This window comes from Condylura cristata, unplaced genomic scaffold, assembly GCF_000260355.1.
Source record: "Condylura cristata isolate star-nosed mole 26May11 unplaced genomic scaffold, ConCri1.0 scaffold00008, whole genome shotgun sequence".
NCBI classification, from domain to species: Eukaryota; Metazoa; Chordata; class Mammalia; order Eulipotyphla; family Talpidae; genus Condylura; species Condylura cristata.
The window spans coordinates 18,295,290-18,307,508 of NW_004567109.1; the positions used below are offsets into that span (position 1 = coordinate 18,295,290).

Consider the following 12,219-nt stretch of genomic DNA (forward strand, 5'->3'; position numbering starts at 1 on the left):
TGCAACAAGCTGTAGACTAAAGTAGGGTCACAGAGGTCCAGGTGGATTGCTGGGAGCTGGCACCAGATTGCTAATGATTTTATTCAGCAGAATTCCTAATAGGGTCTGAAGTGATGAAAAATCGACCTTTTTTTGTTTGTGGTAAGAAGCTTCATGGGAAGGGATTTGAATCTAGTATCTGGAGTTGACTGTAGCCTAGAGGGATAACCTTTTCCTCATCAAAGAATGTAATTGTGAGTGAAGCCCGGAATAGAGGACCCCCCCCCCCCAATAACTGCCTCCTTCCTTGGCCCAGACCCTTCTCTTGGAAGTTAGAGGACACAGTACACAAAAGTAAGGTGTTGTTCTGGCTTCATTGGGCTTATGCCCAGATGTGGCTTCTGTGCACAGATGTCTTCCAAGCACATATTCTGGACTGGAAGCTTTCTGAGGATAGAAGCAATGTTTGATTTATCTGTGGACTAGTGAGTGTTTAGGCCCTGACACATTGTACACACTTATTGATTGAATTGATTCACATTCCAGTGTGAACATAAATGGTTAACCACATACATGGATATTTAATAATTTGTGTATGCTCAATTTGTGGGAATATTGGCCTCTTAGTGTGCTTACACAGCCTTGAGTTAGTCTTTTGAATAGGCAGTCTGGCTCCTTGGGAGGTATGTTGGCCTCAGAACTGCAGGGAAGGAATCCCTGAGCCAGGCTTTTCAGCTCTGTTACTTTTCCTTCTCTGGGTTGGTTGGGGATGGGGGAGGGGGAGTGTCCTTTTCAGGGCCCCTCCCTTCTTGCTTTTGTCTGCAGGGAAGGGCCCGCCCCTTTCCCCCTAGGCCCAAGCTTTGTCCTCTGTGCTGGGGCCCTCATCTGCATCACAAAGTGGCCGTCTGTCCCTGTCTGGGTTTGAAGGGAAGTGTCTCCCTTTCTCAGACTGAAAGCTGCGAGTAGGGTGGGTTAAGGGGGGGTACTTTGTACAGCTGTAAGGCTTGCGGAGGGGGCTATGATGGGAGAGGGGTTACCCCTTTCTCCAGCTTTCCCTAGTTTGGAGATGGAAAGGAGAGTGGAAGTGCTCCTATTTTCTCAAAGCCTTCTTGGAGTGGTGAATGCCTAAGGCTAAGTCTGGTATGAAGTCCAGTTTTGGGGAAGAGAAGGCTTGAGTCTAGAGTGTCCCATCCCCCATCATTTCTACCCAGCCCCCAATTCTAGGGGATTTCTTTCTCCCAAGACTCCAAGTGATTGTTCAGACTGAGAGAATAAGAAGGTGAATGAAATATAAGAACTTGGGGAAAGAATGGGTGTTTCTGACCAGCTACATCCACCAGGATGCGTGTTTGCATTACGGAGGGTTTATAATTCTTTCTGGGCAATTTGCAGGTGTTTGTGTGCTTGTGTGTTCTTTGTGATATATCTTTGAATCTGTTCATTCATTCATTTAATATCTGTGTATTGAACATCTGCTATGTGCCAGACACTGGAGAAAAACCAATAATCAAAGCCTTTGGAAAAAACTCACAATTTAGGGTGGTGGTGATATGCAACAGTCCTCAATTCCTGGCTACAGTGAGGGGAATGTGTATAAAGGTAAACTGTCTAGGTCTCAGTGTGTGCTTGGATGTGTGTGACAGTAATGTGTTCTGCTGTATGTGTGTGTTTATGGCTTATACGCATTTCTGTCTAGCTCTTTCTGATCAGGTACTAGTAGCCAGGCTCTCACTGCCACAATTAGTTGAGTCCTGAAAGTTTTGGAAATGTATTTCCCTTTTCCTTGTCATTGGAGTAGGGCTGGCTTTGAGGTGGTTAGAAGACATGGCAGTTTAGCTCTGGGAAGCATTCCCTCCCTTGAATGGTTCTGACCTCTTCCTGAACCCCCAGCTGAAGATATGTCCCATCCCCCCCATACTGGCTGACTGAAATCAGAGCTCTGGTGATGGGAGATGGAGATTCTGAGCTGGTTTTTCTTCTCTCTCCTCCCACCTGGGCAGGTCCTCTAAAGGCAAAGACAAAACTAACTGTGGACAAAGGCGTCTCTTTGGCAGCTTCTCATTTTCCTCCTTCTCTTCAAGCTAGAAAATAAGACTAGAGGTAGCAATCTGACGGGAGGTAAGAGAAGAGAAAGCAGTGGGAGGTGGCTCTGTGCTAGGGCCCCCTTTCCTGAAGTTGAGAGCTTCTGCTACTGTCTGGACCTTCTGCGCAGAAGGAGCAGTGGAGGAAAGCTTGGCGTCTCTTCCCAGAGCCAGCATTTCTTCCTTCTGCAGCTTTCTAATCCCTCCCTCTCCTTCCCACATTCTTTACCTAGCCTCCTCTGACCTCAGTCTCCCACAATTGAATGTTTTCATTTCCTACTTTTTTCCTCTTTTGAATTTTTTCTTCACTCTTCCCAATTACATTGCTTTTTCCTAAACTTCCAACTCTAACTTATCTTGTCTCAATCCCTAACTCCAGTCTTCCTTTTATCCCTGGCTCCCAGTTCATGGAAGTCATCTCCACTTTCATCCTTTTCACCAGCTTCCTACTTCAGCCTCTCTCTTTAGTTTCCGAACTCTATTCTTTTAGCTTTTTCTTTCTCTCCACCTTCAGGCATTCAGTTGTTTAATCCTTCTCACACACACCCAGCTTGGGTTCCTTTGGGCATTTCACCTCCCTGCATTGCAGAGAAGCATTAAGATGAGAAGCACACATCTGGCTGGCAGAGAATAGGATATTCTTGGACTGCTAGGTACCTGGGGGAGGCAGGGGTCTAAATCTAGTAGGACAAATAGTTTTGTTACTAGAAGTGCTTTTGTGTAACATATATTAGGAAGTTGATGAATTTACTTGATAAATTTAAAATGGACAACAAGGGTAATTTTCCTTACTGGAGAGAGGTTTATAAAAAAGAGTGAACCTGGGCTATATGATCCAGTGGAAGCCTTTAGTTGGGTTGGGTAGGCAGGAAAAAGACTTCCAACGTCCCCTGCTCCTGTTCTGGGAGGTCTTGTCCTTCTCTGATCCAAGTGGTGAGGAGAAGGCCAAACCCTACACTCACCAGCCTTTTTGTCTTACAGCTGCGGGCGCCTACCTGCCCCCACTGCAGCAGGTGTTCCAAGCACCACGTCGACCTGGCATTGGCACTGTGGGAAAACCAATCAAGCTTCTGGCCAATTACTTTGAGGTGGACATCCCTAAGATTGATGTCTACCACTACGAAGTGGATATCAAGCCTGATAAGTGTCCTCGCAGAGTTAACAGGTAAGTGACACACATTTAAGTCCCCAAGTCCAGGAATCTTCACTTGATGCAGTTTCATTGTTAAATGAGGATCCAGAGGGGCCTTTCCTGGTGGTGCAGTGGGTTAAAGCACAGCACTAAGAAGCTAAAACCACTTCAGTATGAGTTTGATCCCCGCCCCAGAGGTGATCCACATGGCACAGCAGACAGACCTCTCCTGATCCACCCACTGCTCCCCTCAGCTGTGTACCTTGTTTATCTGCCTGTTCTGCTCACCACTGTGTCTCTGGTGAATCCTCTCATTGTCCCTGCACCTCTGTATGCATAAATAAATAAATCTTAAAAAAAAAAAAAGAAAGAAAAAAAGAGGTCCAGAGAGGTAAAAAAAAACAAAACAAAACTAGGACTGGGTTGTATCACCAAATTTAAGAAAGTTTTGAGGAGGAGATCCCAGGTAAGGTAAATGTTGAAAAATGTCATGTCTTTGGATTTGTGTATTAGGAGATAATTGGTACCTTTTGTTTATTTATTTTAAAGATTTTTTATTTATGCATACAGGAACTGGGGTACAGGCGAGACGTGTTGAGAGTGTGAGAGCATTCACCAGAGACAAAGTGGGGGAACAGAACAGGCAGATGGACTGAAATAGACTGCTGAGGGGAGCAGTGGACTGGGGATCAAACTGATACTATAGTGGCTGCAGAACGCTTCACAGTGCTGTGCTTTAACGCCTTGCACCACCAGGGAAGGCCCGATAATTGGTACCTTTTGTTAGAGCAGTTTCCATAGAGTAGTTGGACCAGTAATCTAATTACAGTGAATTAAGGAATAATCAGAAGGTAATGTGGTAGGGATAGTGAGAACAGTTAACTAACTTCATATAGCTCGACTATGAAGCACGAAAAAAGAAGGGAATTTGTTACCTAGAGAAGATTAGGGGTCTGATACAGTACAGTGCTTGGCACATCTTAATCTTCATTGAAATGAATTAATGGAAAGCTTTTAAAAGAATGAGGAATAGATATGTTTATAAATGAAAAAGAAAGGGCTAGTGGAGTTGTTAAAGGTACAGAGCAGATAGGAGAGGAGTAGGTACAATGTCTTTGCTGAGGCAAGAGGTCATTATAGGATACACAACTGGGAGGGATTAACCTAGAGAGAATATGCAATATTTTTCTTAAAAGTTTATTTTATTATTATTTGAAAACTATATAGCACAAAAAAAATTACAAAAAGAATAGCAGTGGGAAATGTCTTCTATTACCCTGGTCTCTGGTCCCCTGATCCTTTTCCCAGTAATCATTCATTGTTACCATTCTTGAATATTGTCCAGATGTTTTTCTATGTATGTGCAAACATATGTATTAGAAGATTTTTTTAAATATACAGAGTATAGAATCCTATATATCTTGTTCTACACCATATCTTTTTCATCAAATGATATATTTTAGGAAATAATACAGATGGGTATATACATATCTGTTTCATCCTTTTGCACAGCAAAGATGTATTATTATTTAATCTATTGAGGAATAGTTAGATTGAGTCCAAACTTTGCTACAAAAAAGAAACTATTGAATATCATTAAATATAGATACATTTTTACATTCAAATATGACTGTATCTGAGGATAAATTTCTAGGTGAGCAGTTGCTAGCACAATACATTAAAGAAGTTCATATTGCTAGATTAAAAAAAAAAGTGTGCCAATTTGTACTCCTATCAGTAAAGTATCAGAGTGTCTTTTCCCAGTATCAGCTTCAATCTAGTATATTGGGGTCTTGATCTTCGGCATTGTGATAAGTAGTTGGTCTAATAAGCAAGGATAAGTATGTTGGTCTAATTTTAAATTATATTTCTATATATTTTTAACTTAACACCTGAAAGGATATTTTACGTATGAGAGGAAAAAAAGAAGAAAAGAGGCCTATAGATATAAATATGTTTGTGTATCTGGGAACTGAGGGTAACTTAGTTTATACTTTTCTGAATTATTAGAGTTGCTTTTTTTTTTTTTTAAAGATTTATTTACTTATGCATACAGAAGTGGGGTATAGGCCAGAGGTGTGGTGAGAGGCTTCACCAGAGACAGAGTGGGGAGCAGAACAGGCAGATTGAGAAGTACACTGCTGAGAGGAGCAGGGGTCAGGAGAGGTCTGCCGTGCCAAGTGGTTCACCTCTGGGATTGAACTCATGCTGAGGTGGCTTCTTAGTGCTGCGTTTTAACCTGCTGCACCACCAGGGAGGGCCCATTAGAATTGCTTTTTGATAGGATACAGAAGTGGGTTCTTGATTAAGAAATATTTGACAGTTTATGAGGGATGGACATAATCGGGACAAGAGGAAGACTGTTGGGTGCACTGAAGCTTGATTGGGATTGAAACCGTGTGTTTCCCATTGCTTCCAATGCATATTTTGACTTTTTATCCAGTAGTGGTCAAGAGGTTTGATTTAGAAAGTGAAGAAGTTTAGAGGGTGAATATACTGGAGCTTTAGAGGGTAGGTGGACACTCCACAACCTAGGAGGGCAGGAAGTGAAATCAAGGAAAAGATGATAATGGTGGAACTAGGACTTGAAAGAGATGGAAGAGATAAAGTTCTGTAATTGGTTCCAATTCCAACTCATTTATGTTTTCCATCTGTCTTTTTTTTTTTTTTAAAGATTTATTTATTTGTGCATACAAAACTGGGGTACAGTCCAGAGGCTCAGGGGCGGTGAGAGGCTTCACCAGAGACAGAGTGGGGAGCAGAACTGACAGATCGATGAAGTACACTGCTGAGGGGAGCAGCGGGCGGGTCAGGAGAGGTCTGCCGCGCCATGTGGTCACCTCCGGGGCAGGTGGGAATTGAACTCATGTAGAAGTGGCTTTTTTTTTTTAGCTTCTTAGTGTGGTGCTTTAACCCACTGTGCCACCAGGGAGGGCCCCATCTGTCTTTTTTATGTATCGTCTTGGGGATTGGATTAGAATCCATTCTGCTTCTGATTCTGAATCTGGGATTAAACACTTCTCTTCTTATATTCCCTCTCTGCTTAGAAGGCACACACATAACACTCTTTGGGGTCTTTTAAAAAGGTTGGTGAGTTAAGGACCAGAAACACCACTCTAGAACATGTTAGAGATGTAGAACTTCAGGCTTTGTTTTAAACCTACTGAATCAGAACATAAAGTCTCCAGGTGATTTATATAAATGTTGAAGTTTTTTAACAGAAGCACTGTTAAGAGAGCAGATAAGATTAGAGTGGTGACTAGGAGAGAATGTAGTAGGTGGGACTTGTCTGGACTTTGAATTACTTCCAAAAACTTGAAGTGGTAGACTCTCAGCTTCCACAGGCCACTCCTATCCCCTACAGGGAAGTGGTGGAATACATGGTCCAGCATTTCAAGCCTCAGATCTTTGGTGATCGCAAGCCTGTGTATGATGGAAAGAAGAACATTTACACTGTTACAGCACTTCCCATTGGAAATGAACGGGTAAGATTTGGAGTCAGTCTAGACCTTTTTTTGTCTGGGGTGGGACTGAGCCCATGTAAGCTTGTCTAGAGTCTGGCAGTCCAGATAATCCTTTCATCTTTTGTGCTAAGAAAATGTTTTAGAGCAAGGATTGGGTAAGTGGTGATGTGTATTTAACTTACTGTGTCTCTGTCCTAGAGAGTAGACTTAAAATAGACTTAAAGGACTTCCTATTAGGTGTGATTGAGGGTCAGAAATACTGAGCCTGTTAGGTGATTTGAGGGTCAAAACACTGTGATTGGAAACTGAGGGGCTGTCTTCATTGTGAGCCCCTAACTTCATTGTGAACCTCCTAGCTTGGGAGTAGATTCTTGACAAATTCAGGGAGTAAGGTCCAGTTGGGGCAGGGCACGAATTTGTCTAGCAAAAGCATTTGTAATCCTCCATCCCTTTCTCTCTCTTAAAGGTTGACTTTGAGGTGACTATCCCTGGGGAAGGGAAGGATCGAATCTTCAAGGTCTCCATCAAGTGGCTAGCTATAGTGAGCTGGCGCATGCTGCATGAGGCGCTGGTCAGTGGCCAGATCCCTGTTCCCCTGGAATCTGTGCAAGCCTTGGATGTGGCTATGAGGCATCTGGCATCCATGAGGTACTGGGTGTAGTTAGTATCTGGGCTACAGTGGTGACAAAACTGCTGTGGGGGGAGGAGGAGGGAAACGAGCATATGCTAAGGTCCCACTGGATACCTCCAAGTAAACAGTTCTTTGAAACTCTACCATATGCCAGGCAAGTGTGCATATACACTTAGATGGTTTAAAGCCTTGGCCCTGTCCCTTTTAGATGTCTTTGGACCTCACCCCATCTGTCCCAGCAGGGCAGAGAAAGGGTAAAGACTTGTACAAGGTCAGTCACCCAACTAATAAAGGATCAGAGCTGGAATTAAAGCCCCGGTGTCCTGCCTTCCAGGCCAGGGCTCCTCCGTGCCCAGGATGCCTCACAGGGTGGGGGCCTGTGCCCGAGGGACCAGCTCTCTGCCTGTCCCTGCCAGGTACACCCCCGTGGGCCGCTCCTTCTTCTCACCGCCTGAGGGCTACTACCACCCGCTGGGGGGTGGGCGCGAGGTCTGGTTCGGCTTTCACCAGTCTGTGCGCCCTGCCATGTGGAAGATGATGCTCAACATTGATGGTGAGTGGGGAGAGCTATGGAGCCAGGGGCACCCTGTATCCAGTGACCACACTCCCAGCCTCATCCCTCCCAGCTCTGCAACCACAGTCCTAGTCTAATCCCTATAGCCCTGGGACCCTCCCCCACCCCAATACCCTATAAGGAAGAGGGTGTAAAGAGCAGTGCCTCCATTTGTTTTGAAAGACAACACCTGAACTGAATTATACCTACCTGTCCCTACAGTCTCAGCTACTGCCTTCTACAAGGCACAGCCGGTGATTGAGTTCATGTGTGAGGTACTGGACATCAGGAACATAGATGAGCAGCCTAAACCCCTCACGGACTCTCAGCGTGTGCGCTTCACCAAGGAGATCAAGGGTGAGGAACTGACTAGGCAGGGAATGAAGCAGTATTTAAAAGGAAATTCTCTCGGGTTATGTTCAGGGGAGAGACCAAGCCTGGGCACATAAGCAATCTTTGGTACAACCTGACAAACTATATGTATATCCAGGTCTGAAGGTGGAAGTAACCCACTGTGGACAGATGAAGAGGAAATACCGAGTGTGTAATGTTACCCGCCGCCCTGCTAGCCATCAGACGTAAGTTCGTAGGGCTGATAAGTTATGCTAGATGATTAATATTTCACGCCTACCCTAAGAATGAGCCTTGGGCTGGTTGTTTTTCAAAGATAAGCTGTAGGACTTTGGTATCCTTCCCCAACCTTCCCAGATTCATTGGTACTCTATTTTTACTTCTTAGTGTCTTTTTTGCCCGGGCCTTTACTGTAGGGCCTTTACTGTAGAACCTGGTTACTGTCTTGGTTCTGTAAATGTTAGAATCTCTTGCCTGCTTTTCTATGAGTGGCAGTGCTCAAAAAGACAAGATAAGGGGAAAGTCAATTCTGGAACGTCCCATGGTTGTATGTCCAGAGAACTGGGATTGAATGCTGAGCTGTATCACCTTTCCTCTCCCAAACAGGTTTCCCTTGCAGTTGGAAAGTGGACAGACCGTGGAGTGCACAGTGGCACAGTACTTCAAGCAGAAATACAACCTTCAGCTCAAATATCCCCATCTGCCCTGTCTGCAGGTTGGCCAGGAACAAAAGCATACCTACCTACCCTTAGAGGTAAGACTGTCAAGTAATGACTGGACTGGGGAAATGTGCCTGTATGCTGATCTTCAGAGGTCTGGTCTTCCATTCATAGTCTTTATTCCCATTTTGAAGGTTGGGAAAATTGACATCCTGAGAGTTCCAAGGTCATTCTGGGAAACATCTGTCTCCTTACCTGTTCTTTCTTTCTACTCCATCTTATTCTCATGTTCTTGCATGACTGCAAGGCAGGGGCAAGAGCTGTATTTACTATTTAATAATTAATTAGTTCATTCAGAACAGAGATTTCAGATACCCATACTCAAGTCCTCTTATCTCTCCCTGCTATCTGGAATTCAGGATCCTAAATAACATAGAGATACAAGTATATTTTATTTTACAGAAAATGGAGATAATTGTTGTCTGTCATATGAACTAATTTCCCCAATTACCAGTGTATTCCTTTTGAGAAAGTTTTAGACACAAGACATGTTATATTTTTATACTTTAGCAGGTCTTCTAAATCCTACAGCCTACAGTTGAAGAAAGAATAGTAATGCTATTTAAGGCATAGAATACAAACCCAGAGTTATTGGACTGTAATTGGTTTGTTGTATGCTAGTCAGAATGTCTGATGAGAAGCTACAGCTGACAGTTTCATTGTCCAGTCTAGTGCTGTGGTCAGTAGTGTGATCAGTAGACCACTAGTATTAGCATTGCCTGGAACTTATTTGAAATGCAGAATCTCAAATTCTACCTTAACCTCTTAGTCAGAATGACTTAACAGAATTCAAAGGGGATTCATAAAAAGCTTAAAGTTTAAGAAGTACCTGCCCTTTTACTTTGTTCCAGCAGCAGGAGTCAGAAAGGTAGGAACAAAGGCCAAACCTTCTTGAAACCTCTGGAATTTTATAACTAACCAGAAGGAATTAGGGCTAAGGGGAAAAAGATCACAAAGCCCAAGAACACTCTACCTAGGATGCAGAAAGCGGTGTGAGGGGAATATGTTCTCTGAGGTATAGACAGAAGTTTTAGGGAACAATCCCAGCTAAGATGTTAGGCTTTAGATAATATCTACTGCAAGCTGAGCTTTATTAGCAAATTCATGTTATTTCTGTTTAAATGATAGCTTTCAGGTGAGTAAATTATACAATGATTAATATCTTGATTTTTACTGTTGTTTATTTAACATTTATTGAGTTCCTACAGTGTGTCATATACTCTTTAGGGAATGTGGAGATTAACAAGGTTCCTGTTACAGAGCTTACATTCTAGAAAGGGGAGATAGACAATAAATTGATAGAGAAGTAAAATAGTTTCAGATGGTGTTAAGCATTATAAGAATTACAAAAAGGCTCAGGGACAGAAGTAAAGGGGGAGTGCTAGTTTAATTATTGTGACCAGGGAATGTTTCTTCTAGGAGACATTTGAGTTTAGTTCCAAATTATGAGATAGAGTCAATCTTGTAACACTTGAAGAAGCCTCCCAGGTAGGAGGTCAGTAGCAAGTATGTGGTATAAACTCAAAGCAGCAGAGATCTTGGATCTTTTTGAGACAGACAGACAGAAGGCCATAATGACGCATATAATATATGAGGGGAAAAGTAGTAGATGATCATTTTGGAGAGAGGTGCAGGATCAAATTGTATCTGTCACAGCTTTGATTTTCTGTTTTAGACTCTTTATTCACATACCATAAACTTCCTTTCTTAAAATGTACAGTTCACTGGTTTATGGTATATTCACGAAGTTGTGCAACTATTATCACTACCTGATTCTAAAACATTTTTATCACACCCACCCAAAAGAAAGCTCATATTCATTAGTTACTTAATCATTACTGCCTTCTGCCCTTCACCAACCTCCAGTGACCACTATTCTACTTTGTCTCTTTGCATCTGTCTGTTCTGAACATTTCCTATAAATGGAATTATATAACATGACCTTTTTTGACTGGCCTATTTCACATGTATACTGCCTTCAATGCTCATCTTATGTTGTAGCTATGTCAGAATTTCCTTCCTTTTTAAGGTTGAGTGTATTCTGTTACATTTATTTACCACATTTTTTTTAGTCATTCATTCATTCACTGATGGACGGTTGAATTGTTTCCACTTTTTAACTATTATGAATAAAGCTGCTATGAGTAGAGGTGCACAAATATTTATTCTAGTTCCTGCTTTTGCTTTTTCTGAATACATACTAAGATTGGAATTACTGGGTCATATAGTAATTTTATGAGATTTTCCAAAGTGGTTATACCAATTTTGCATTTTATTAGCAATACACTGCTTTTTAGTCTTTCTCCTAGTATTGATTATGTAGTAGAAGTCGCCTGTAAGAGAGTGCTGCAACTTTACAGTACCTTCAAGAGAGCAAATTTCAACAATTTTGGATTTTTGTTAGGTAAATTAACTAATTTGTTTGTTCTTTGGAATGTGAAATTTAAGGGCAGGTGACCTTGACCTGGTTTTCTCTACCATTGTTCAGTGTAAATGCTGGAAATTAGGGAAAGAACCAATGCCTGCAGAATGTTGGCCCTAGGGGAGCAAATTTATATTTCTAATTTCTCACTATAGTATTTTGAGACAGCAAGCATTTTTTCCTATGATTGAAATTAAGTAAGCAGTCTCAGAATGGTCACGGTTAACATTGCCTAGAAATGGCAGAACTGGGCTTCAAACTAAAGTGTTTTAAGCCTACTGGTTCTCTGTTCTGCTAAACAGCTTCTTATTCATCGCACCTTAACACAGTATTTTGGGAAATGAAAGTCTTGTATAATCACTTTCTGATCTCTGGAGTTCTTTCAGTCCAAAACAGAGAAACCAAATGGCAGGGTGTTCCTCAAACCAACAAAGGACATTATCAGTCAATAGGCATTGATTTTTGATCAGGGGTTCAGTGAGCATCTATAGAGGGGACTTAAAAGTTAAGAGCCTTCCTGCTTTCCTGGCAGGTTGCAAGATGAACCAACCTGTCTGCCACCATTGGAGAGCTGCCTCCTATCTTAGGAATCCAGCTTGTGTACAAGTTATTTAGTATTCAAAAAGCTCTATACAAGGACTTACGGTAATTGTAGTTTTATACTACAATTTATTGAGTGTTAACTGTGTTCCAGAACTGTACTCAGTTTTTTATAAGTGCTCTATATAATCTCCAGACAATTCTATGAGAATATTGTTACTTTCTTCAATTTATTTAGCGCTTGAGACCTGATTCCTCATTCTAGATCCTAAGCTCTTACTTATAAAATGGCTGTATTTTCTTTTGGATTGCACATGGATATTTAGTAGCTATCTATGCACAAGGAA

General features: G+C 42.1%; 1 protein-coding gene across 3 annotated transcripts in view; it reads left to right on the forward strand.

The window, feature by feature from the left end:
- The window catches only part of AGO1 (argonaute RISC catalytic component 1), a 32,855-nt gene that overhangs the window by 1,972 nt on the left and 18,664 nt on the right, over nucleotides 1-12,219 (forward strand). For all 3 annotated transcript variants that reach the window (XR_001145232.1, XR_001145231.1, XM_004678790.2), the window contains exons 2-8: nucleotides 3,042-3,225; nucleotides 6,557-6,677; nucleotides 7,123-7,304; nucleotides 7,704-7,840; nucleotides 8,063-8,197; nucleotides 8,331-8,418; nucleotides 8,798-8,945. Coding sequence is in view for 1 of the 3 variants with exons in the window: in XM_004678790.2 (XP_004678847.1) it covers nucleotides 3,042-3,225; nucleotides 6,557-6,677; nucleotides 7,123-7,304; nucleotides 7,704-7,840; nucleotides 8,063-8,197; nucleotides 8,331-8,418; nucleotides 8,798-8,945 (995 nt within the window). In the remaining 2 variants the exon portion in view is untranslated. The remainder of the gene's footprint in view (nucleotides 1-3,041; nucleotides 3,226-6,556; nucleotides 6,678-7,122; nucleotides 7,305-7,703; nucleotides 7,841-8,062; nucleotides 8,198-8,330; nucleotides 8,419-8,797; nucleotides 8,946-12,219) is intronic.